The 24,352-nt window shown below is 46.7% G+C and overlaps 1 protein-coding gene across 1 annotated transcript in view; it reads left to right on the top strand.

Annotated features, from left to right (window-relative positions):
• The window catches only part of LOC144102317 (uncharacterized), a 44,071-nt gene extending 25,530 nt beyond the window's left edge, over positions 1–18,541 (top strand). The window contains exons 7-16 of the mRNA XM_077635619.1: positions 4,865–4,977; positions 8,245–8,402; positions 9,909–10,007; positions 10,897–11,011; positions 12,333–12,405; positions 12,551–12,626; positions 13,710–13,744; positions 14,730–14,802; positions 16,385–16,527; positions 18,412–18,541. Coding sequence (XP_077491745.1) covers positions 4,865–4,977; positions 8,245–8,402; positions 9,909–10,007; positions 10,897–11,011; positions 12,333–12,405; positions 12,551–12,626; positions 13,710–13,744; positions 14,730–14,802; positions 16,385–16,527; positions 18,412–18,457 — 931 coding nt within the window. The 3' untranslated portion in view covers positions 18,458–18,541. The remainder of the gene's footprint in view (positions 1–4,864; positions 4,978–8,244; positions 8,403–9,908; positions 10,008–10,896; positions 11,012–12,332; positions 12,406–12,550; positions 12,627–13,709; positions 13,745–14,729; positions 14,803–16,384; positions 16,528–18,411) is intronic.
• The last annotated feature ends 5,811 nt before the right edge of the window (positions 18,542–24,352 follow it).

Raw genomic sequence — 24,352 nt, 5'->3', positions numbered from 1 at the left:
ATGGCAGCTACGCTACACGCTCGCGACAGCCGTTCTGCATGTATACTCACACGACCACGTGGCTATGACGTGGTATCACATGGTCTTACGACACCCCCATCGGATGTCGTCACGTGGCTTCACATCACCTCATCGGATGTTCTTGAGGTCAACCCAAAGGTCACCCAATGTCAAAGGTTGAAGGTCAGAGGTCATTTCAAGGTCAGATGTCAAAGATCAACTAAAGGTTATGGGTTAAAGTCAGGGGTCAAGGGTTCGACGCCATAACTGTACCACAGATGGTCATACACGGCTAACGTGGTTGGGCTGAAGGTCGTTCAAGGTCATTCTCCGGCCTACGCGACGACTGGTTTACCTAGCGCAGTGAAGCTTTTCGTTTGAAAACAATGTCAGCAATGTCCCTTCTATAGTCATTAAGTTGAACCATACCGTAGATTACTTTTGGTTACCACGTACGGCACTGCGTGACATCTTTGTTGTTAACCAGACTCAAAGCATTCTTATTATTTACTTTTCTCAACTCTTGACAGAACTTAATTACTAGATACCGTGGCAGGTGGCTGTTAAATTAATGATTGATCGCGAGAGGTTCCTTGGAAAGGGCAACTTGGGTCGCACAAGCCCCACCGGTGGCAGCGCCTGCCATCCCGGGACAGCCGCGCATCGCTTTAACCGCTGCACCACTGCACCAGCAGTGGTATGAGGACTCCCATGGATCTATGAATGTTAGAGATTGACCATTTCTGCATATATAGGAATTAACCCATTACGCTATCGTGTTTCATCCTGAAGGCGGAGCTTAAGTGTGCCCCAATTTTTTTTCTTTTCTTGAGGTTCAACTCCGGCGCATTGTAGCAGCCTCTGTCTAATCTCTTAAATACTGTACTCGATTGGATTGCAAAACATTTACTGCGTCGAGAGCCCGTTGCAGGAGACACATACTAGATGGCCGCTAGCCCATGACTGGCGGCGACCTCACTGGCCCGCTCGATTGCCCGTACTTGAATCTTAGGGTCCGAGCTGACCAGCACGGCCTCCCACCGCTCGGGATAAGGGAGCTGTAGTATCAACTCCGCCGGAGGCGGATCATTTGCGCAGTTCCAGAGAATGTGGTCGTATGTTGCCCTTTCACCACGTTCATGACAGTTTGGGTCGTACTGGTCAGGGTACATGAGGGCAAGCACTGCCGTATTCAGAAGGCAGCGTGTTTGCAGTCGGCGCCAGGTGACTTCTGGCGCTTTTGTTAACGATTTTTGGGGAGGGGGATATGCGCGCCTCTCCGGCCTAAAGGGATGGGTGATGTCATGAAATGAGATCAACCCGTCCCTCGTGAAATTCGCGTAGGGGGGCGCGCTCACTGCCCGGTAGAAGAAAATTCGGGCTTGCGCGTGAGCCGCTTTGTTCCATGAATTAGACGAGTGGGCTGGGACTCAGATCAATTACACCTCTCTAATCAGAATGAGAGGAGGTGGTGTTTTGGAGGATGTGGAGTGAGGTAGATGGGATTTAGCCCTTCGCGAAATTGCGAATGGCTGTTTTGGAGTCGCTGAATATAATATCAGAACAATCATACACACCTCTCATGCGCCCCTCTCATGAAGACTGGTCCTCAGCCGAAACTTCAGTAAACCCTTGAGATGTTTTAAGCGTGATTCGCTATACTTTATAAGTATATAACTTCTGGTTCATAGCGCCTTATGCCGCCGCGGTGGCTGAGGGGTTATGGCGCTCGGCTGCTGGCCCGAAAGACGCGGGTTTGATCCCGGCCGCGGCGGTCGTATTTCGATGGAGGCGAAATTCTAGAGGCCCGTGTACTGTGCGATGTCAGCGCACGTTAAAGAACCCCAGGTGGTCAAAATTTCTGGAGCCCTTCAATACGGCGTCCCTCATAGCCTGAGTCGCTTTGGGACGCTAAGCCCCCATAAACCAAACCATAAACCATCATAGTGCCTTATTCTAAACTGATATACAGGGCGTTCACGCAAAATTTAGCAAGGGTTTAAAAACATGCCGCCACACTCTAAGACGACGCGACCAAATCCATGTTGCTGGCTCTTGCATGGAGCAACTCACACTATTTTTTGTATTGTGCTTAATTGCATAATTAGTCGAGATTAATTAATCAACCTCGCAATCAACGAAGATAGGCTATAAAGTCTAATTAGAAAGTTGTAGAACGGTACGCAAAACGTCCAATTGAACAGTTTCTAACTTTCCATCTATTACGCATCGGCTTTTTTTCGCTCTTTGCAGATGCCCGCGAAATACAAAAAAAATATCACGTGACATGTCGGCTTGCGCGCCGCGATTGCAGTGCTCTCAAACGTTCTGTGTAGGAACGAACAGATCATTTAGCCCGGTGTGCTGCTGCTTAAAAAGGTGACAGGGCTGCGACGCAAGGGCTGGCTTCCCTTACGGCGTGGTTCGGGTGTCCGCCGATATGCGAGACAGATACTGCGCCATTTCCTCCCCCCGACCCCCCAAAAAAGAAAACCAAAACTGCAGGAGGGAAAAAGCATATGCGTATGACTTCTAAATTTGTCTACGATTACATACTATTCCTGTTTGGCAGGCAATTGATCCTTTGCAGTGAGACTTAATTACCTTAATAATTTGAGTATTCTGTTGTTCATCTGCGCAAATGAAATGCCACATTTGCCAGGCGAACGCAAGTTCGTCAGCTGTTGCCAGAGCTTGCGAAGCCTTATAGGTTGATGCACTCCAATTAATGGGTTTGTTTTGATGTAGTTGGAATGTTAGCGGATCGGTGCGAGACGGCTTTGAGCGTGTGTCATCTTTTATTGGCGTGCAAAAAAAAAATTTGTGCATGTTACTTTTTTTAATTGCTTTATAATGCAATTGCGCACCAGATAGTGTTAAAACATAACTGCTGCTAATTATGAGCATGTAAACTGAAAGGCTGTGCTACAATTGGATTCTTTTTTTCGTATGAAGTCAAGGCGGTGGGAATTTCTTTGCTTTCTTGGTTCCAATCTTTTTTACACATTGTTAACATTGGTGATGAAATTATCGTGAGACGTTCCAAATTTCGTTTTTGCAACAAAAGCTTGGAACCATGGCGGCATAAAAATCAAACAACCCGAAAGAAAAACACAACAGTAAATTTTTTGTTGTCACAACAAATATCGCTGTAGTATTTTAGGACCTGACAACAGAAATTCTTCAAGTAACAACAGGATTTTCTGTAGTATTGAGCAGTCTCTTGTCGTAACGACAGAGCCAGTTCTGTCGCAACAACAATCAACTACAAAATACTACAGAAAAATCGGTCGTAACGACAAAAATTTCTGTTGTATCTTGGGACCAGTGCTGTCCTATTTTCCGACTGGGAACCTTCACTTTACTCTGAGTTGTCCTTTCTCCTCTTCTACAGAGATAAAACGTTCGAAAACGTCTTTTCATGTCACTCCTTTAAGGCTGCACAGAGTGACATCATGCGTCAGCTGCGTGAAGCAACCTGCGACCTTGACCATGACAAGTAATCTGCTTGTTTTCGCGTAACTCACGCCAAATACCCCACGGGCAAGAAATACATATGTGGGGTGCGCTCCTCGCTGTAATTATTGGTCGACCGGGACAAAGTGTCCTCATTTTTCAAATGGAAGAATAAGTGCACGTGTGCATATTTTTTTATTCTATTCAAAAAAGTTAATTACCGTTTTCAGGAGCGGACAGCAACAATTACTGAGAGGGCCATATCCAGTCGATAAGCATTAGCAGAGTCTGCTGTATTGAGGATCACACTTCCAATGTCGCAGGCGGGATTTCTACTGCATTCATTTTTCTGTAATTGCAAGAGATAAAGGGAAAATGTACTTTTCGTGTCGCTCTTTTCCTTTGTATCCCAACCCTCGCTCTCCCTATAACTTTCCGCACATGGCAGTGCGGTTGTTCCAGTGATAACACTCAGGCACAGGCCCGTACATATTCTTGTAACCTTTCTTCTTAAAATTTTTTACAATTACTGCTACTTTCGATGGGATTGCCGACCATGCCATGTCGTTCTGGATTGTCCCTTACAAAATTTTTAGACAGTCTATAGCCTGTCCATAGACTTTTGCCCCCCCCCCCCCCCCATACAGTCTATAGACTTTCAAAATCCAATTCCTATTTACTTGTCTATAGACATAAAAACTCTATGGACAGTTCGTAGGCAATCTGTGGATTTTTGGCCATGCACATTTAGTAGACTTCTGTCCATTGTCTTTTGTCTATAGACTATCATCAGACAAAAAGAAATATATATAGGAAGGCAATATAGTCTACGAGAGAAATCTAAGGCCGTTTTTATCAGGGGCAGCAAGCTCCAGAAAACTCTAGAGTTTCAAGCTGGCCTTATTGAGGGTGGGGAGGAAGGAAGTATAGGATATAAATCCGGTTAGACTTAGGGATATTTGAAATCCAGGTGCTTGGTCGCTTCAAAGCGCATCTTAAAATACTAAATCTGCGTTGACGAAGAATGTCGAGGTAAAATTTTCCTCTTGTTTAAGGATGGCAGACTGCGAGCCCGGGCCTAGAACTGAAGTGCTCTAATGAGTGGCTCATGTTTTCCTGTGCTACCGGCGCTACCCCAAACCCGTGGTGTTCAGCACACTACGTCTGTGCTGGGACAATGATGTGGAAGACATTGGAGGGTGAAATGAATGGTATTTTCAAAAAAGGTTTTTATAAGGTTTGCTTCTATGCAGGGATCAATCACTCGAAGGTGTTTGACGGACAGGAATCACGACAGGGCTTCATGCTCCCATATTCTCGTGTTCCGGCGCTTCTGTGTTGTACGAGACATGTTGAAATGCAATCTTACTCTGAACAGCCTTTCACTTGGTTTTCCTGGGCTATGCAGCTGGTACAAATCTTTCGTGCGGTATCCGGACAGCTACTGCTACACCCTGGACTACAGCCGAATCACAAACGATTCCCACCCGCTGAGGAGGTGCCGCTACCCATGGGACTACGGTGAGTGAAGAGGGGAGGATTCATTTAACGTGAAGCATCTATACGAGCTTTTCCCTGAGTGTACAAAGCGTACCGGCTTGAAAGGAAGTATGCAAGGCGTAGTCTTCGTTCTGAACACAGAGGGTTTTTATTACAGCGAAGCTGTATACTTCTACCGTCCTAGGAAATTTTCGTGTCGTCGGCGTCGTAAGCAAAAAACGCCAGGCTAAAAACTGAATGCTATTCAGAGTGGAAAAGTACCCAGCAGCATAGAAATCGTATGTCATAGTGATCATAAAGCAGTCGTAATGTAAAAAAATATAAAAAAGATTACAGAAAATAAAAATAAAAACATTACAAAATAAAAAATAAAAATACATACAACTTTTAAAAGGAAATAAAAATTGTATAAGAAGTATAAAAAAGGATAAAATAAAGGAATAGAAATATAAAATAAAAAAGAACATATAAAGGGTAAATCTCATTTGAAAACAGGCATACAGCTCAGCACTCGTTTTCATTAAGAGAAACCAGAAAAAAAACAAGCATCAAAACCACATGATGGATGATGGCGAGTGCGAACAATGGGAACACCGTTTCACCAATGAAACTCAGCCAACCACCATTCATGGTTCATGCATTGATTTAACCTTAGGAAAGTACATCTCTACGGTTAGAACTGAAAATCTCAGTGTATATCACACTGATCATAAAGTAGTCGTGAATGTCGTTGTGAAGTAATAAAGGGTAATATAAGTACATTTCACTTGTCTGTGGTTTCACTCTTTGCAGAGCCACATGTGTGAATTTTCAAGTTACTTCGCAATGGGTAATTGGGTGTCGTTTTACAGCTTCGCTGTCCAACCACCTTCAAAGCGTATGTTGGAGCCAGATTTTTTTCAGTTTTGCAGTAAAACCTTAGCGAACAGGTTGAAATATACTTCTCCAAAAACAGCGCAGAATCAACCGGACAGAAGGGGGTACCGCCATTGTTGTGTTACGTTTTTCCTTCTTTCTGTGGTAATGCTTTATCGCTGCCTCTTCAGAAAAAGAGCTCGGCGACAATAGGTTTGCCTTCTCAGGACGAGAACGAGACAACGCAAATTGTTTATTTGTACCCGTCACCGTCGAACAGCAAAGATGGGTCGAGCTGTTAGCCACTTACGCAAGTAAATGCACAAAAATGAAGGTAAGTGATAAAAGGTAGAAAAGAATGGCAGAACCTGCCGGAGTATTATGATGAGAACGTGTGGCAAAAGTCACCACTCTATATATTCGCGAGCCCTGTGCTCTCGCAGAGCACAGAGAACGTCGAGAAGACCAGATAGAAGACGATGTTGCCTGCTTCTCGTGGAGGTTGGGGGGCCCGTCCCCAGATGTTGGTGGGTGTCTCTCTTTACTTGCTTTGCGCATATGCGCAACCTAAATTTTTCACAAAAAAACCAAGTAGCACACAATGGGGCACCTAGTGAGTCCCACATGGGCAAGTGGAGCCGGGCAATGCCGGCTCCTTGCGGGGAATAAGTGGGCCAGCCCTAAATGGGATTTGCCCCTGTTGATTCTACATGGGTCCCACATCGGTGTTGCTAGGGCTACCTCATGCCACATTCCAACATGTAGTCCACATTGGTCTCTTGTAGGGCACGTGAGGGGAGATGCAACGTCAATGTGGGCTCTATGATGAAAAAAATGCTGCTAGCCCAATAAGGGCTGCCCACACGAAGCCCCTCTGTCTCACATGGGCCGTGGCGGTGCTGGAAAATGACGGCGCCCAAATGCTGCCCACATTGGTCTCTTGTAGGGTACGTGGGGGCAGACGCAACGTAAATGTGTGCTCTATGCTGAAAAAACCTCTGCTAACAAAATAGGGGCTGCCCGCACGAAACCGCTGTAGGCCCCCATAGCCCGTGGTGGGGTTTGAAAAAGGGCGCGCCCAAATTGTTTGTTCCATTGTAGGGTACTTGGGGGCAGGTGAAACATAAATGTGGGCGCTGTGCAGGAAAAACAAGGTTAAGCCTAATTGGGGCTGTACACTCAAAACTGCTGGGACCTCACGTACATCAGCCGTGACGGGACACGAAAGCGGGCTTGCCGACAAGCTGCCCACATTAGTCTTTTGTCCGGGTCTTCTGCGCAGATGCAACACCAATGCGGGGGCTATGCGAAAAAAAAAATGGGGCAAGCCCAAGTGGCACAGCCGAGTCATTTCCGCAGGTGGTCCTTCATCGGCTACAGCGGGTGTTAACCAAACGACATGGCTCCATCGTATTATGCATGCATTGATTTAATTCACAAATTTGTATAATGCGCACTCATATCTTACTCTTATAGATGATTTGTAATACATTTCTCAGCTCCTTTACTTGATTACTTCAAATTGCATGCTATGGACTCTTGCACTCAAGTAAATTGCGCAAAATAATCAGACCATGCACAGGAATGACTGTGACGTACCACTTACCAAGATGCACTGGAGTACCTGAGATGCCAAACATCATTGCAGTTCGGAACACAAACATGGGCTAACCGCGCAACGCCCAACAATAAGGTGCGCTGCCTGCACAAATTCAACACGGGCTTATTGTGGGCAGCCCACATAGCCCATTTTCCCCCTGTTCACAAAGAAATTTCGGTGGGTTGCTTAGGAAAGGCTGTCATTGAAAAAAAATAGTGCAATGATATTATGCTTGAGGATATTAATGGGGGCTTTTGGAGTGGGTCAGCCCTAATAGAGAATCCACATCGTAGCTCTATGGGAACCACGTGCGCTGGCCCCAACTGTACTTGCCCCTTTAGAACCCGCATTGGTCCCATACAGATTTCGGAGGGGTTAACTGAGATGAAAACGTAACGTTCGCCCTCAAGGGCTACCCACACTTCGCCAGAATTGGACAGATGGGGCATCAAGAAATGTAGGCCGAATGTGGGCAGCTCCACCAGAGTCCCAAGTGGGACCTATTGAGGCGTATGTGGGCAGCCCAGTGGGGCCCGCGTTGCAAAACCCACATTGGTCCCAGCGGGGCTCACAATGGCTGCCCGCATTGGACCCACAGGGGGACTCACTTCATAGCCCGCTCTGTGCTACACGGGAACTTGCATGTTGCAAATGAAGTGATGCAGCTACTTTGTAAATTCTCTGGCTTTTAAAATCTCGCGAGTGTACCGCATGTTTTGCACCATTCAACTCACTGCTTCCTAGTACTTAGTAACCTGGTCTACGCCGAATTTCTCACAAGTTGCAAACGTCTTTGTATTTTTGCTTTCTCTTTCTTCGTCCCTTCACCGCAGAGATGAACTCGGTGATCGGGTGGGACCTGGCCAACGTGCTGGAGGTGGATCCCTTCGGCGCCGACGCCTCCGTCCACGAACACGACACCAACTCTGCCGAGCAAGCTCACTCGCTCTTCTTCGAGCCGCAGTCGCGCTACATCATCCTCGTCGAACAGGTATGCGCAGTGATGTACGGTACATGCAGGTGTTGTAGTCCCATCGCCCTCTCGCCGCACCCACTGATATTCACGCTCGCAGTCTGAAGCGGTGTGCACGATGACGGCTTGCAATTTTAGTGCGAAAGCACTACTTCCCTACCAAAGCTGAAAATGGTTGCAGGTTAGCTCAGCTAAGCGTGGTTTAGCGAAATCGTCCCGTCGACGTAGACGGCTCCGGCCGACTCGCTCCGTCCATAGCGAGAAGTGCAACGCGAATGCGGCGCCTTTTCCCAGCAAACGACGAGTCACGTGGTTAGTCACGTGGCCACCGCTGCCAAGGCGGCGGTCGGCACGGCGGCGGCGCATTGTTTCAGCTGCGGCGAGTGCCGTTGTATGTCACGTGGCTGCCACACCTCCACCGCTCCTCCACTTGAAGGTCAAATTCCGGCGCCGGTGACAATGGCGCTTGTCCTGTGTCCGTCGTTTCAGTCGTCGTTTTTTCCTTGTGTAGCGTGTTATTCCCCTCTAAAGACCTTGACTTGACTAAGCCAGTGAAACTATCGCTTTAAAACCCGAGGCATGTGAGAAGCCTCAACCTTTGACCTTTCACGGAGCGCCAGTGACGGAGACCTTCCACAGTTGCGCAGCTGCGCGATCCACCTGCACAGACCACACCGACGTATCTCTCACAATTTTTAAAATAAAATCTGTAAGCGGTTTAGATAATTACCTTGTATACGTAGTGAATTCTGTGCAGTAAAAAAATAGCAAAAAACTGTCACTCTAGTTTTGCCCTTAAATCATTTATCTGCCTTTTTCGCTAATGAGCTTTGCGGCTAGTCTTTCAGAATTATGTAAATTTTAACCAAACCGAAGGGACGGTTCACAGGTAAAACACAGTCGCATGTGGCACTGGTCATATTCTATCAGTGTAATAAGCATAAAGTCGAGTCGAGTGTGCCAGTTGCGGGGTTATCACTCGTCATCATCATTATCAGCCAATGCCATCCACTGCCATCCACTGCAGGATAAAGGCCTCTTCCGGTGAACTCCAATCAATACTGCCCTGTGCCAGCTGTGACCATTTTATCCCCTCTAACTTCCTAATCTCATATCCGCCCACCTGATTAGCTACCGCCCACCACTGCGCTTGGCTTCCCATTGAATCCACTCAGTGACCCACAAGGAGCATAACAGCCCTACCCTTGTCTATTTATTCGTATTTATCTCAGCTGTGATATATAACTGACTCGCTTTTGTTCCCGACACCACTCTGATATCATCCTGTCTTTAAACGATACACCTATCATTGAAGCAAGGTAACTGGAGATGAGAGGATCGATACTGCTACGAATTAAGCTTACCTCATGCTTATGGTCCGTACGGCTATAATTTTGCGAGTTAGCTCATTTCTGTTCGTAGTGTGTTTAACGACCATTTTTCAAGTCATTATCAGCAGTAAAAACCTACATGATCAGACTGTGGCTCAATGTCCAGAAAACACCGCCTTTTCTTCTCTATCAGCAAACGACGTTGGCCCTTCCCAAGCCGTACCAGACCAAGTGTGTCAACTACGAGCTGATGAAGAGGACCGACAAGTACTACGGCATGATGACGCAAAATGTAAGGCCGGTAATGGAACAATCTGTTTACCTGAAAGCCAGCGCCTAGAACTGGTGTTTGGCACGCGTGAGGCAAATACAAGCTTTCTCGAAATACAATGGCTGCTTTGTTCGCCACTGACCAACATATAGCGGGGTTATTTTAGGGAGTAAGGGATATAAGGCGAGCGGCCCTGCGCAGCCCATGTTGTAAACCTACTGGACTGTATATTTTTCTGACAAATGTTGTCCATTTTTTTACCTCAATTCTGTGCATCGCTGAGCTAGCTGCGGTGGCTCCATCGCCAGACATTAAATTTAACCGTAGATTTACTCCAAAGCTGGTTCAAATGAACTTCGCACTTCATAGCTTACATTAAACACAGGAGAAATGTTTGGGCTAACAGTCGCCTCAAAATATGTGCGAGCATGTTTTTCTTTTGTTTTACAAAATTGACTTCTCTCGAACATGGCTTCTCGTGCCTGGGTTGTTCCGAATGTTTAGTTCGGTACTGTGTACTTCGATATAATCGTTTCGCATCGTGCTGGTCTCTCTGGTTGGCCTGTTTTGCACATTTGTCATTGTACTGTTCGGTGACGTAGTGGAGTGCAAAACAATGACAAAGTAAATATAAAAAATACCGGCCACCTCGCAATAGACACACCTTGGACACGATTGATCAGTTACTTTATGCATAGCCTTCACTCTTTGATCTTCTTCTATTACATAAAACAATGAAAAAATAAGAGACGTTAGTGCCGAGTTTTAGATGAGGCTGACTTCTCCTGAGGACAGTATCACATTGCTTAACACTGATGCCTGTGGATGTTTTTCTTTTTGTTGTAATGGGCTTATTACAGCTTACTAGCCTAAACAGAGCATGCTGTGTAAGTTTTGTCACTTTGCGCAGCTGTGCTACGAACAGTGTCGCATGAGGCTGTGGATGAAGAAATGCGGCTGCATTTCCAGCCGCTACGCCTATCGAGACCTCGAAGGAGCGCCCATATGCGACCCGACCAAGACCAGTAAGTATACGTGTTGATGCCAGATGCATGCGACAGTTTACCCTTACAAAAATGTTTTGGACAGTCTACAGACAGTCCATTTACTTCTGTCTGTAAAGTCAATAGATTCTCAACAGACAAACCCTAGAGAACAGTCTACAGGCAATACAAATCCTATAGACTGTCTATAGACAATCTTTAAATTGATGGCCATACCCTTTTAGTAGACTTTTGTCCATAGACTATGAATAGACAAAAAATCTATAAGAAGGCAGTAGAGACTGTAAGAAGTCTATAGACTGTCTATAGACGATTTTTATTATACTGCGTCATTACCAGCTGTATTCCCACACGCACGACCAAAATGGTGCGATCCTGTAGATTCCTGGGGGTCTGGTACAAAACGAAAATTAATCGACCGTTTAACACCGTCAAAATGGCGGCCAATAATGGTAGAGTGGAATCAGGCCAGAAGGCATGGCACCTTGCTCTTTGGGTTCTGCGGCACAGTAGTCCTCGAGGATATGGACGGTTGATTCGCTATAAAGCAATGTTGCTTTAGTCACGAACGAATTTGTTACCCGGTTAATCGCTCACAGTTGTCGCGAAACAAAGATGATCGAGCCCCAACCGTGCATTGTTAAAATGCTGAGTGCGTTCTCTCGAGAATTTTCTTCATGGCCAGATAAGTTGCCTACTCTGACAGAACGACACAGGCGAACCTTAACTAGCGACGAACTCCTCTCTGTTTATTATAAACATCATCGTTCGGCACAAAGCCTCGCCTTCAGATTAGTAAAGTCAGTCTGCACCCGGCTGTCTGCAGTTACTGCACCGTTTGTGCTTTTTTTTAAAGTTGGTGGATCTAACAGATCCCGCGTAAGCAAACCTTGCATCAGCTTCTACCAGAGCTTGAAACAAGCGAGGTGCATAGCGCCGGCACGGTTTTAATCAATGGAGACGGCGGTCTCAATGTGAATGATTATTTTTCTAAATGTGCTAACCTCAGCTCATCTAGTGGTACTGAAAAGTAAAAAGCTGAAAAAAGAACGTGCAATGAAGGCTGAACGTTGACTTTAGAATTCATTTGCTTTGCTGGACTGTGCTCCAGTGTGAATTAGAAGAAAGGCGGTTAAGATAGAGGTAAAGAGAAACTACAATCCATGGTAAACAGGGGTTGTTACAAGTATTACTGTCTGAACTCATGGCACTGGCTTCAGACACCATGATCACTGGAACTATTCGTCCTTAGGCCCATGGAGGTTGAGAGAACCCTTCACTATCGAATGCAGTACAGCCACAGCTGCTGATTAAAAAGGTATCTTTCCTCTTTCCTCCATAGGGCAATGCGCCGAAGTGGACGTGTCCCAAAAGTTCACCAAGAAGTGCTTGAAAAAGTGCCGTCAGCCTTGCAAGTGAGCCTTTCCTTATCATTGTTACGCTGTTGTCTAGACGGCTAGGAGACAAACTTTACGAAGGAAGCCCATCTTAAAAGCCCTTGAACATTGCTTCGGGAAGCGTTGAAAAAATTTCGTCTACTCTCGCTTGGGGCCTTTCCAGGGAGATAACGTACGAGGTGCAGATCACTGCTCAAGGCCAAAAGGAAAACGTGGAAGACGAGGAAGCAGAGGAAACGGTAAGTGGAGGATATTCAGATATTCTCTCTCGATATTTTGTTTTTTTCTTTCCTTTTTAATTACTCTGATATTTCACCCAAGGCACACTCATTAGCTTGGCACCAGTTCACCCTCTTCTTTGGGCTCTTCTCACTGAATCCTGGCCAATCCCCCCCCCCCCCCCCCCGTCTTGCGTATGTGCCATGTCACGAAGGCAACAACAAAAAAGTGGAGGAAGGAATGAGCCGATTTTTCAGCAGAAAGTCTCGTCCCGAAAAATTGTTCACGACCATTGGAACTCGGAAGATGAAGACGTCCGGAATCCGCTAAACCCAAAGAAACGAAAATAAAGTTTTATTCATTCATTCATTCACAATCAGCTATGTCCAAAAGATGTACGCGTGAGCTTGCGACATTCACTTCTTCCTAGAGAAACATCGGCCAAAAAAATCTATCAGAGTCACGCTGTGTCCAAATGATGTTCCTTCATGTTTATAGAATTGTTACCATGTTGTTCAGGGACATCACCGACAAATAGTCCCGAGTAAATTATATGTGCACGGTGACACATCGGGGCATGATAAAAATATTTCTTTTTGTGGGAACCAATTCCGATGTTTGATCCTGCACTGCTCCTTATCTAATGTCTTGATTTACTTGAAGGCCGAATAAAGCATGAGTTCGCGCCTGCCTGTAGAGTGGCTCAATCTTGGTGCGGCGTGTGCTGCGTGTTCTGTTTAGAGTGACACCGACGGCAGACTCTCAACAGGTGTGCACTGACTGGTAAAAAGGTAAATTAACTGCAATTTTCGGGATTCCCGACCTCGCTGAAGAAATCTATGAAGTGCTCTTTGAATCTACGGGAGAGCCTGAATCAGTCTGGAGTTTTCTGGAGACGTGCTCTTCTTGTGGAGAAAGTGATAGACACAGATGTGTGCTTCTCCACGATGAGGCATCACCAGTGTTCGCTCTTTACGCAATGAGTTTACCACGCATACGCTAAGCTACAACGACATTCACCAGTCAATGACGGTGCTAAATTTTCTTTTCCAACAACATAGCTCTCTTGAGGAAGTTTTTACAAGTGCTCAACATGTTTTCAGGACTACGAGGATACTACTCCCAAGCGCCCAGAGAGGTAGGTGGAGTTAAATTATAAGCCGCGATGAGAAGCCATAATGTTCCCTGGACTGTTGCTTGCACTTGAACCATGCATGGGGGAAGCGGTCGCTCAGTGATTAGGATGCTCGGCTACTTATCCGGAGTTCCCGGGTTCGAACCCTACCGCGGCGGCTGCGTTTAGATGAAGGCAAACCGCTATGGTACCTGTGTGCTGTGCGATGTCAGTGCACGTTAAAGATCCCCAGTTGGTCGAAATTATTTCGGAGCCCTCCACTACTGCACCTCTTCTTTCACTCCCTCCTTTATCCCTTCACTTACGGCGTGGTTCAGGTGTCCACTGATATGCGAGACAGATACTGCGCCATTTTCTTCTCCAAAAAACCAATTATATATAAGCGGTCCCAGGAACTCTCGGCACTCGCTCGCAACCGTCTGAAAAGCAGGTGTTTGGACACCTGCAGATTTTCGACACAAAGGTCTATTACTAATGCCTGCGGCCGTAGCGTGTAAAGACCGTCTTGTAAGTAAATAACCAGCACTGCCTGGCTGTCAGCCCTTACGTCACAGAAGGCTGCTGTTATTAAGAAAGAGGCAAAAGAAAGAATCAATCAGGAAATGGCTCACTTCAAAATGTGGTCGCTGATACCATCTATCCGATGTCTTCCCATATACTGAAGGCCCCAAATGAGCCACTTAAGTGCCGGGCTTTATTGCTTCTTTAGACGCCTTTGCGCTCTTTATCGAATGTAGGTGCGCGAAAGTGCATGAGCAAAACAAAAGCAGAGTTACGGTTACGGGAGGGGGGGGGGGGAGAGAAACAACCTCCAAGCCAGAAGGTTTGCGCAGGAAAACTCATTTCTTTCACGAAAAATGCGAAAAATACACGATTTAAATGGGATACCTCCAAGCCACCCCCTCCAAGAATGACCCATCATTCTCTCCCTGGAAGAGAAGGCCTATGCTTTAAAGTGAATCAAGTGCTTATTGTTTCTTACTTGCAGCCAGCTGTTCACCATCAACCTGCTATTCGCCAGCGAGAAGCACACAATTCTTCAACATCTCAAGAAGTTTACGGTGAGCGCTACCGCCACGTGTGGTCGTATGTGTTCGCGTACTCAAACACGCGAAGCTTGGTGACGTGTACTGCAGAAAAACAGAGGTGGAGAGGTATAGACACTGTGCTTGGGGTCTTCTTTAGTCAGTGCTGCAACTTCATCATTCAAAACCGCGATTAATTTTTTTTGTGCGAAGGAAGTTATACCAGACTATATTTAAAGCTTTTATGCCTCTGCTTGGGAGGTCTCAAACACCGCATAAATTTTTCGACACTGGCCGTCGTTTCAATGCAATGACAGCATTTTCTTTCAAGGTTATGAAGAGCTGCTACTTGACCCTGTTAAAGTATTTTTGTCTGTCTCTCCGTCAGCCTGCCTGCGTCGTCGTCAGGCGGTGCGGACTGGGCAATATTATTTTTCTTTATTTTTTCTTTGCCCACACGAATACATGTATGTCATTCTGTCTCTCAGTCAGCCTATCTGTCTATCTCTCCGTCAGCCTGTCTGCCGGTCCGTTCGCCTGTCTGCCTGCCCGTCCGACCGTCTGTCCGCTAGCCTGTCTGTCCGTCCGTCCGCCCTCCTGTCTGTCTGTCTGTCTGTCTGTCTGTCTGTCTGTCTGTCTGTCTGTCTGTCTGTCCGTCCGTCCGTCCGTCCGTCCGTCCGTCCGTCCGTCCGTCCGTCCGTCTGTCTGTCTGTCTGTCTGTCTGTCTGTCTGTCTGTCTGTCTGTCTGTCTGTCTGTCTGTCTGTCTGTCTGTCTGTCTGTCTGTCTGTCTGTCTGTCTGTCTGTCTGTCTGTCTGTCTGTCTGTCTGTCTGTCTGTCTGTCTGTCTGTCTGTCTGTCTGTCTGTCTGTCTGTCCGTCCGTCCGTCCGTCCGTCCGTCCGTCCGTCCGTCCGTCCGTCCGTCCGTCCGTCCACTGTTCTACCTGTCTTGCAAGCTCTCACATCCTTCAATATCATAAGGACGACCATGAAGGGGAATACTATCCGGCGGGTTCACCGTCTGAGTAAAGTCTCCACGTTCCGGTTGGTGTTAAGGAGGATTTGCCTGTCTCCACCAGCCGCCTGCCAACCGTCCTACTCTCCTCCTGCCCCTCTCTACTTGTAGGGGAGAGCACGGAGACGCCGGACGAAGAATGACTCATCAAAACTGAAAATGACTAAGAAAGAATCAACTCAGACCACAGCAGGCCTATGTGCAAAATGTATACAGCCTCTTGAACAACTATCTGTGCAAAAATGAAGCTTGCGGGGGCTGCTACTTCTAGCATTTCTCGAGAAAGCAACCTGTGTCTCACAAGCCATACCAGTGGCTGCATTTGAAAAAGCCACCTAACAGTGCAGTCGTGCATCGCTGAACCGCTGCTAGCAGTATGAAGTCCCGCCACGATCTATGAGTGTGACACATTTTGCCTAGTTGAGTAGTCGAAACTCGAGAAGAATCAGAACTGGAATAATATATTTAAGGAGTGAAAGACTATTAGCTCAGAACTGGCACAGAGATCAGAACTTGAATTGACTGCCGAATGAAAGAAGCATGCTATCGCATTTCCTCCGCATCAATGCAATCGATCACCCCTAATTTTTTTTTCCTCCTTCGCAGTTCATCGAGGTGTTCGGTTACCTCGGTGGCTACGTGGGCATATGGCTGGGAATGTCCTTCTTCTCTCTCCTGGACTCGCTCATCCTCTACATCCAGGACAGGCAGCTCAAGAAGCTTGAACAGAACCGCGTCCGACCCATAGAGTAAGGAAGCTGCGAGCGTACGCGGTGAATCCGCTGTTTTTTTTTCTTTTTTCACAAGGCCGATTTGCGCGTGCACGCCTCTTCTCCTCCAGCTCCACTCGTTGAAAACAAAACCGCCAGCTTTAACAGCGCATGCGCGGTCCATGTTAGTGACAGACACGTGGGGCAGTTGGCGGCAGCTGTCAAGCACGCTCCTGCCACTCCGAAAATGCAGCTGGCTCCTCGCGGACCCAGATCGCGTCTGCGTCTCCGACGTGCGTTTGTTTTCAACCAGTTGCAGACGAATTTCCGCCACTCATCAGAGGGCGCCACATCTTGTGAAAAAGGCGGTATGCTTTGCCCGCAAGCTGTACAGGCTTCTTTGGTGCCACCGTGCTCTAGCATGCATCGTCAGCTTTGAAAGCTTCGTGGCTTCTACATTGGCATCACAAGAAGCAGCACAGCTCATCGGCCCAATATTGCAACAGGATGGTCCCATCCTGGTCCTTTGTAGGGCCAACTTTGCCAATACAGTTCCAATGTTGGGCCAATTACTTGTCCTGCTGAAAACATATCCGATGATCTTAGCCAATTTGGCTTTGGTAGTGATTTCCGGCTAAAAGCCTTGAGTGGTTATAGCAATCAACATAGTTCATATCCTAAATAAACGTTCAAAAGGAGACTAGAGAACAGCTCAGATGCATTTGATGGACGACTTCCAAAAATTAATCGAAACAGTGGTGCTTCTTTCGCTAGTGACGTCGGGCGGCAGCAAACATGATGCCTTCAATGACGGCGGCTCGTGAGAAAACTAAATGTCATTAGAAGAAAAAATAGTACACAACAAAAGTGTCAGGGTTCTAACTCGGTTAAACCGGTTATAGTGCGAAAGCATGGGCAGTATTAGTGAACGAAGAAGACAGTGTGCAGTGCACAGCGCGAGAGTAAGTTGCAGTTTAACATGAAGCCTGTTCAACTGCGGGGATAGCCTATAGTGCCCTCGCGCAGAGGCCTGCGAAGCTGATCTGTTCGCGCCGCCGTGGGTTCGACTCCCGGTCGGGGCTATTGACTTGGTTGGTGGTGTCGCCGTTGCTAGGCAACGCCACGGGATACAAAGATAATAAGATTCAGTGGTCGTTGTTTGTGAGCGTGTGAGAGCTTTTGCACTTAAATATCAAAATACTAAGAAAACTTCCAGTGACTGGAGTTGGCTCTGGCGGTCAGGGCTCAGGATTGCTCGAGGGGCCGTTGTGGCACCTAGGTTAGGAGGCGGCTGACAAACCTTGCACATTAAATAAGCTGTGTATTGCGCTTTGACCAAAAACCACTAACCAAAAAATACTACCCACGTTCTTCAGTAAAATCTCACACAGGAAGGATATTAAACCGCGCATCAGTTCCTTCTGGATGAGCTCCTCAAAATCTGGAGTGCATAAGACGCCAGGGTGATTTCTTATCGCTGTATAAAGTCCTCAGAGCGCTATACCGAACCTCCCCCCCCCCCACCCTTTCTGTTCTGTATTCACATCGTTCGCTTCCAAATGGAACCTGTTTGAATGCCTCAGTCCGTTTACTCGTCGAGATGGGTGGGTTATGCTATAGCATGAACTACTGAAATGATTGTCTAATTCGCCTTTATAAAGCACCACCTCTCAAAGTGTAAGAGAAAAGAAGCTTGTTCGTCCGTTTATCGCGGTATGTCGCCGCCAGCTGAGGGCCTTTTCCCCGCTAACTGCGCACTGCAACATTAATAGCTGAATAGCAACACATAATAGCTGTATGATGCAACAGTAACGCTGGATGGATGGATGATAATGGCTTTACCCTTTGTATTGGGCTGCAGCTTGCGCCACTTAGCCTATACTTCCCCCTTGTTAATTATTTGTCCTTTCTTTTTTTCTCCAGGGTGACCAACCTAGGCGACGTCGCTCCGAAGAGAGCTTTCTACTGAACCTTCGGATGCGCCATTTTTCCGTCCCAGAGTGCATAAGGGCTGTCGGAGTTATTCGGACGATTATTGTGATTATTAAACGTAGAAGAGTGCTCTCTGAAGACTTCCCTCTGTATTGAACTTTACTGCCCGGTCGTAACTCTACACATGTGCGGTATACTTTGCTACTACTGCATGCACTTCAGTGTACAGCGGGGACCGGACTTAGCAAGGACAAGGACACATAGGCGCCAGTTCATGCACCTCTCGGAGCACCACACCATGCATCACACAGCTGGCCCGTTGTCACAGTGCTGGGGCTCTGTCGCAGGATTCTATGCGAGGAGCTCCCCGCTGACGCTTAGAGATCCAACCCAAGCAGTCCAAGTAATTGGCCCAACGTTGGAACTGTATTGGCAAAGTTGGCCCTACAATGGACCAGGATGGGACCATACTGTTGCAATAGTGGGCCGATGACCTGTGCTGCTTGGGAACAAATCGCGTGTCTAGGTGTTCTAGCTAAGTGTGGGTCATCCTGTACAAAAGGTCGTAAAACCTGTTGTGTGTACCACCTATTAGATTTTCAGATTTATACGGAGTGTTCAATAAATTTCGCTTCCTGACCTCAACTGTTACATGAACGGAAGGAACTGGAAAAATGGTACTACAAATTTCGCGCTCACAAACTCGTTTTCCAGCTGCATATTTGTTCCTGATATACACGCCCTCTCTCCCCTTCAGCAGTGATTTAATTCGGACACGTATGACACTCAATTTTATTCACGCTAATTAATAAAAATGAGAACAGTCGTTTTGCCTCCCCTTGGTTGGAAGTCCGAACTTCACGCACTTAGTGAAGATAAATAATTGGTTTTTGGGGAAAGGAAATGGCGCAGTATCTGTCTCATATATCGTTGGACACATGAACCGCGCCGTATGGTAAGGGATAAGGTAGGGAGTGAAAGAAGAAAGGAAGAAATAGGTGCCGTAGTGGAGGGTTCCGGAGAGAGAGAGAAAAAAAAAACTTTATTGTTAGAGAGGAAGTCGGGGCACGCCCCTGGGTCTCCGCACGACCCCACTGCACTCAGTGTTTATGTCCTTAAGGTCCATAACACTGGCAGCCCGGCCGGTGGCGATTGTCTGCACGGCCGGGTCCTCCGAGCGCAGCAGGGTCTCCCAGTCCTCCCAGGTCTTGAGGTCCTCTAGGCCGCGCGGGGGAGGGTCCGCCGGGCAGAGGGAGCGCATGTGGAGGGAAGAGGCGAATGGTTCTGGGCACAAGGTGCAGGCAGGAGTGGGGAAGGAGGGGTGATAGTGGGCTAGGGTCAGGGGTGAGGGGAGTGTGTGTGTCTGTAGTTTAGGCCAGAGTGTTGCGTGTTTGTTATCTAGGGAGGGGTGGGGCGGAGGGTAGAGCTGGCGCGAGGCTCTGTAGGCCTGCGTCATCTCGCTGAACGAGTGCATTCGCTCCCTCGCGAATCCCCGATCCGAGGCCACCTGAACCCGGTTTAAAGAACCTCGGGCTAAAAGGTTGGCGGCCTCGTTTCTGGGATTCCGGGAGTGCGCAGGCACCCATATAAGCTCTACATGGCGGGGTGGGGGTGCATCGGGCGAGCCCAGTATGCCAAAAGCAGGGACGTGGACTCGGCTTCGCGCACAATTTAGAATTGCAGTTTTAGAGTCTGTTAAAATGTACTGGGCTTCCGTGCGGGTGATGGCAATTGCGATGGCGGCTTCCTCTGCAGCCTCTGGGGTGGTGTCAGGGGGGAGAGGTAGTGTGAGGACGGCGGATGAAGAGCAGTCCACCACGGCTGCGGTTGCTTCATCACCCGTGCAGGCGGCGTCCACCCATACGGCGTCCGGCTCGGAGCCGTACACTCGGTGGAGTGCCGCGGCTACAATAGCGTCTTGATGGAGTCTTGTAGTACGCCCTGCGCCCTATAGGCCGCGAGCATATCGCGACGAGCATCGGCGAACGCGGCACAGTGAAGGAGCAGGTGTTCTAGTGTTTCCACTGCACCGCATCCGTCACACACATCACTCGTCGCGATTCCGTGACGCACCCGTCGTTCCCCGGGCCACACGCCGCCAATGCGCGCGCGGAGGATCATTGCACGTTGTGACCGTGTAAGTGCGCGACAGCCGGTGACACTGTCGATGCGCTCACCTCCCGCGATGCGTGGGTCGGGGTGCTGCTTTTGGAGATGGTCGTGGATGGCTGCACGCACGTCCTCCAGCGCAAGGGGCAGATCGCTAGCAGGTAGTTGGTGTGCAGCGGTCGCGAGGTCGTCAGCTTCTTCGTTGCCGGCGATGCCGCAGTGACCGGGCACCCACTGTGCACGCACGCCACATCCTCTTTGCGCGAGGCGCTCGATGCGCGAGCGAATTTCCCGCACTAGTGGGGTACCGCGGCCGTTAGATTGCAGGCGGCTAAGGGCGGCGCGGGAGTCGCACAGCAGAGCACTCCTGGCGGCGTAGGGCCGAGGGTGAGCAGCAGGTCCAGCCCGAGCCGGATCCCCATCAACTCCGTTGTGGTAAAGGAGCCCAGGAAGGTTGCGTGTTGCTGGCTGTGCAGTCGCAGGGCGGGGATGGTAGCCGCCGCTGCAAGGGAGCAGCTGAAGTTGAAGTTGAAGTTTATTCCTTCTTCCTTTCTTACAAAGGAGGAGCCGGGACTAAAAGCTGCGGCGACAGCTTGACAATGGTCCCGGCTCCTTTACATACCCGGCAGTACAGGAGGAAAAGCGACGGCTATACATACAACAAACATACATACATACAAAGCAAAAGTAAATAAATCAACACTTCGCCGGCCACCTATGCACATCATGCAAAAATGACAATATAAAATGCGATGCGATGAAAAGGTCATAGATAATCATACAAAGAATGGTGCATAATAATCAGAAAGATTGCATCTGAAATTCTCAAGGAAAAGAATTCTCCGGGCAGTATTCCCGAATTTCGTGTTTTGATTTTCGGGTTATGTCAAAATTTTCTTCGTTTAATCTGTTCAGCAGAATTGGAAGGTTATAACATAAGGATTGATTCACATAATAGGCTCTTGGTGTTGGGGTAAACCAAATTTCTCTGTGTCTTGTGTCACGGCAGCTGGCGTTTTCTCTGAGTTGTGCAAGCAAAATGATGAGGTTTTCGGGGTGTTTTAGGTGAGATTTGTAACATGATAGTAGTCTATAAGTATATAACGCAAATATTGGAAGGATTTCATACTTTACAAAAATATTCCTGGTGGGAGAAAAGAGTGGTACATTGTCAGTACATCTCACTGCTTTTTTCTGAAGCAGATGTATCTTGTTAAGATTTGTTATGCCTGTTGTGCCCCACACTATGTTACAATATTGCAAATGAGAAAGTACTAACGCATTGTAAAGTATGATCTTTACCCTTATTGTAAGAATGTGCCTAAACCGCGCAAGTATACCAAGGGCTGAGGCGACCTTTGAACGTATGTAATCAATATGTGTATTCCAAGTTAAATTGCTTGAAAAGGTAACTCCCAGTGTTTTTACGGACTCAACGAGCTCTATAGGCTGGCTATTGAATACGGCTTTGATAGGTCGCGATATTTTCTTTCCCTTAGGACGGAACAACATAATTTTAGTCTTCACTGGATTTATTCGTAGATAATTTGCTTCTGCTCATAAACTGAGTTGAATAAGTGCATTGTTTGTTTGTTTTTCGACGTCTGTTTCGGAAGTACCTGTGATAAAGAAAGATGTGTCGTCAGCATATGATACTACATGAGCGCTACTTGTGCTGTAGCAAATATCATTTATATAAATTAAGAACAGTAATGGCCCAAGTATGCTTCCTTGAGGCACTCCAGATGTTATAGGGAGAGTAGAAGAAGTTGCTGTGTTTATATCTACATACTGATCTCTGTGTGATAAGTAGGATTCAAATAAAGTTAGCGCTACACCACGTACACCATACCTATTTAATTTAAAGAGAAGGACATCATAATTAATGAGGTCAAATGCCTTAGTAAAATCGATATAAATACCAATAGCGAGTTTATTTTCTCTAAATGCCTGTATTATAATTTATTTTTGTTAGAAGTGCCGTTTCAGTAGATCTATGCTTTCTAAAGCCATGCTGAAAGTCAAGGAATAAGCGATTGTAATCAAAATATGAAGTTATTCTGGTATGGATTATTTTCTCAATGCCCTTAGAAAGCACAGGAAGTAGGGAAATCGGTCGATAGTTATTGAGTAAATTTTTATCTCCACGCTTAAATATTGGCACCACTCGGGCAATCTGCATTTCCTTAGGGAAAATTCCAGTGGATAAAATGAAGTTGAATATGTAGGTAATAACAGGGCACAGGACGTCGAGAACATACTTGACCGGCAGTATTTGCATACCATTCGAGTCCTGTGATTTGCTATTTTTGATGTTATTTATGCAAGCGAAAACTTCGGCTGAATCAGTTGGGGCTAAAAAGAGGGACTGCGTACTATCGTTTCCCTGTACGTACTGAGCGTAATTTCGGCAGATACTCACATTCTGGTTAATTACACTACATTGTTCAATAAAGAAACGGTTAAAAGCATCTGCCAAAGAAGTACCGGAGAGTAGCTTTCCGTCATGCGTAAGGGCATCAAGTGTAGATGCATTAATGCTGGGATGCAACAACAAGTTCAAATTGCGCCATACAATATCTGGACGTTGTGCGTATTCATCACGGAACATGTGTATTAAGAAAGAATCTTTAGCCTGCTTTAGTTTAGATGTAACTTTATTTCGATAGGTCTTAAACTGTGCAAGTATTGTTAAATCTTTTGTTCTTACAAATTTGGCAAATAACGCATTTTTATGCTTAATCATATTCAACAACTCTCGCGTTAACCAGGGTTTTCGCGCTTTCTTGGGTTTCTTCACTTGCACTAACGGAAAATGTAGGTGGTATATATCTTTAAATATGCTTATAAATTTTGAATATGCAGTATTACTATCACTCCATGTGTAGACGGAGTTCCATGATTGCTGTTCAACTGCGCACAGGAATGACTCAAGGCGAGCAGGATTAATTACTTGGCGATAAGTAGTTTGCTCTCTATTCCACTTGATCGGAAATGGCCTATCTACCAATAGAAAAATTCCCAGATGGTCGCTCATGCTAGTATAAATAGTTCGAGCGAATATTGTGTCAGTGCTAATATTAGTAATAAATACATCCAATAAAGTAGAGCTTTGTTCTGTGATCCATGTTGGATAAGTGATAACATTGGACAGCTCATATGCAGAAAGAGTAAGGCTGAGTTCATTTTGGTTAGGCGTAGGTATAAGCATGTTCACGTTCAGGTCTCCACCCAAAAAGATATTCACTTTCTGTTCCACAACATATTCCAAAACTTCGTCTAAGAAGGCCAAAAATCGGCTAAAAGTACCACACGGTGGCCTGTATACCACGCAAAACAGATTATCAAGATGGCGTAGAGTAAGCACCTCAAAATCAGGTGTGACAGCACAGAAACGTTCTTCAGTATCACAGATAACATTCTCTTTTACAAGAATAGAAACACCGCCACCTTTCTTGTCCTGACGATTGCGAAAGAAACATTGATAACAAGGTGATTGAAATACAGCCCCGATTCATCTTCATACCATGTTTCAGTAAGCATTAACACCGTGAATGATACTTCGAAAAGATCTAGCAAAGCATTCATTTCACTTTCTTTATTTTTAAAGAGCGAACGTTCTGGTGAAAAAAGGATAGGACTGGCTTTTGGTCAGAACCAACTTCTGAATTTCTTGCGGCAGAAAACCCATAATTGTTGGACAACAAAGCTAGATAAGTGCAAGCACTTTACGCTATTTTGGACAGGTCATCCACGCGGGTGATAGGGATGACGGGTGTGGTATCAGATTTGCGAACATAGATTTTTCCATTCTTGACCCACG

This window comes from Amblyomma americanum, chromosome 8 (genome assembly GCF_052857255.1).
Source record: "Amblyomma americanum isolate KBUSLIRL-KWMA chromosome 8, ASM5285725v1, whole genome shotgun sequence".
NCBI classification, from domain to species: domain Eukaryota; kingdom Metazoa; phylum Arthropoda; class Arachnida; order Ixodida; family Ixodidae; genus Amblyomma; species Amblyomma americanum.
This window is presented reverse-complemented; position numbering and strand designations above follow the sequence as displayed.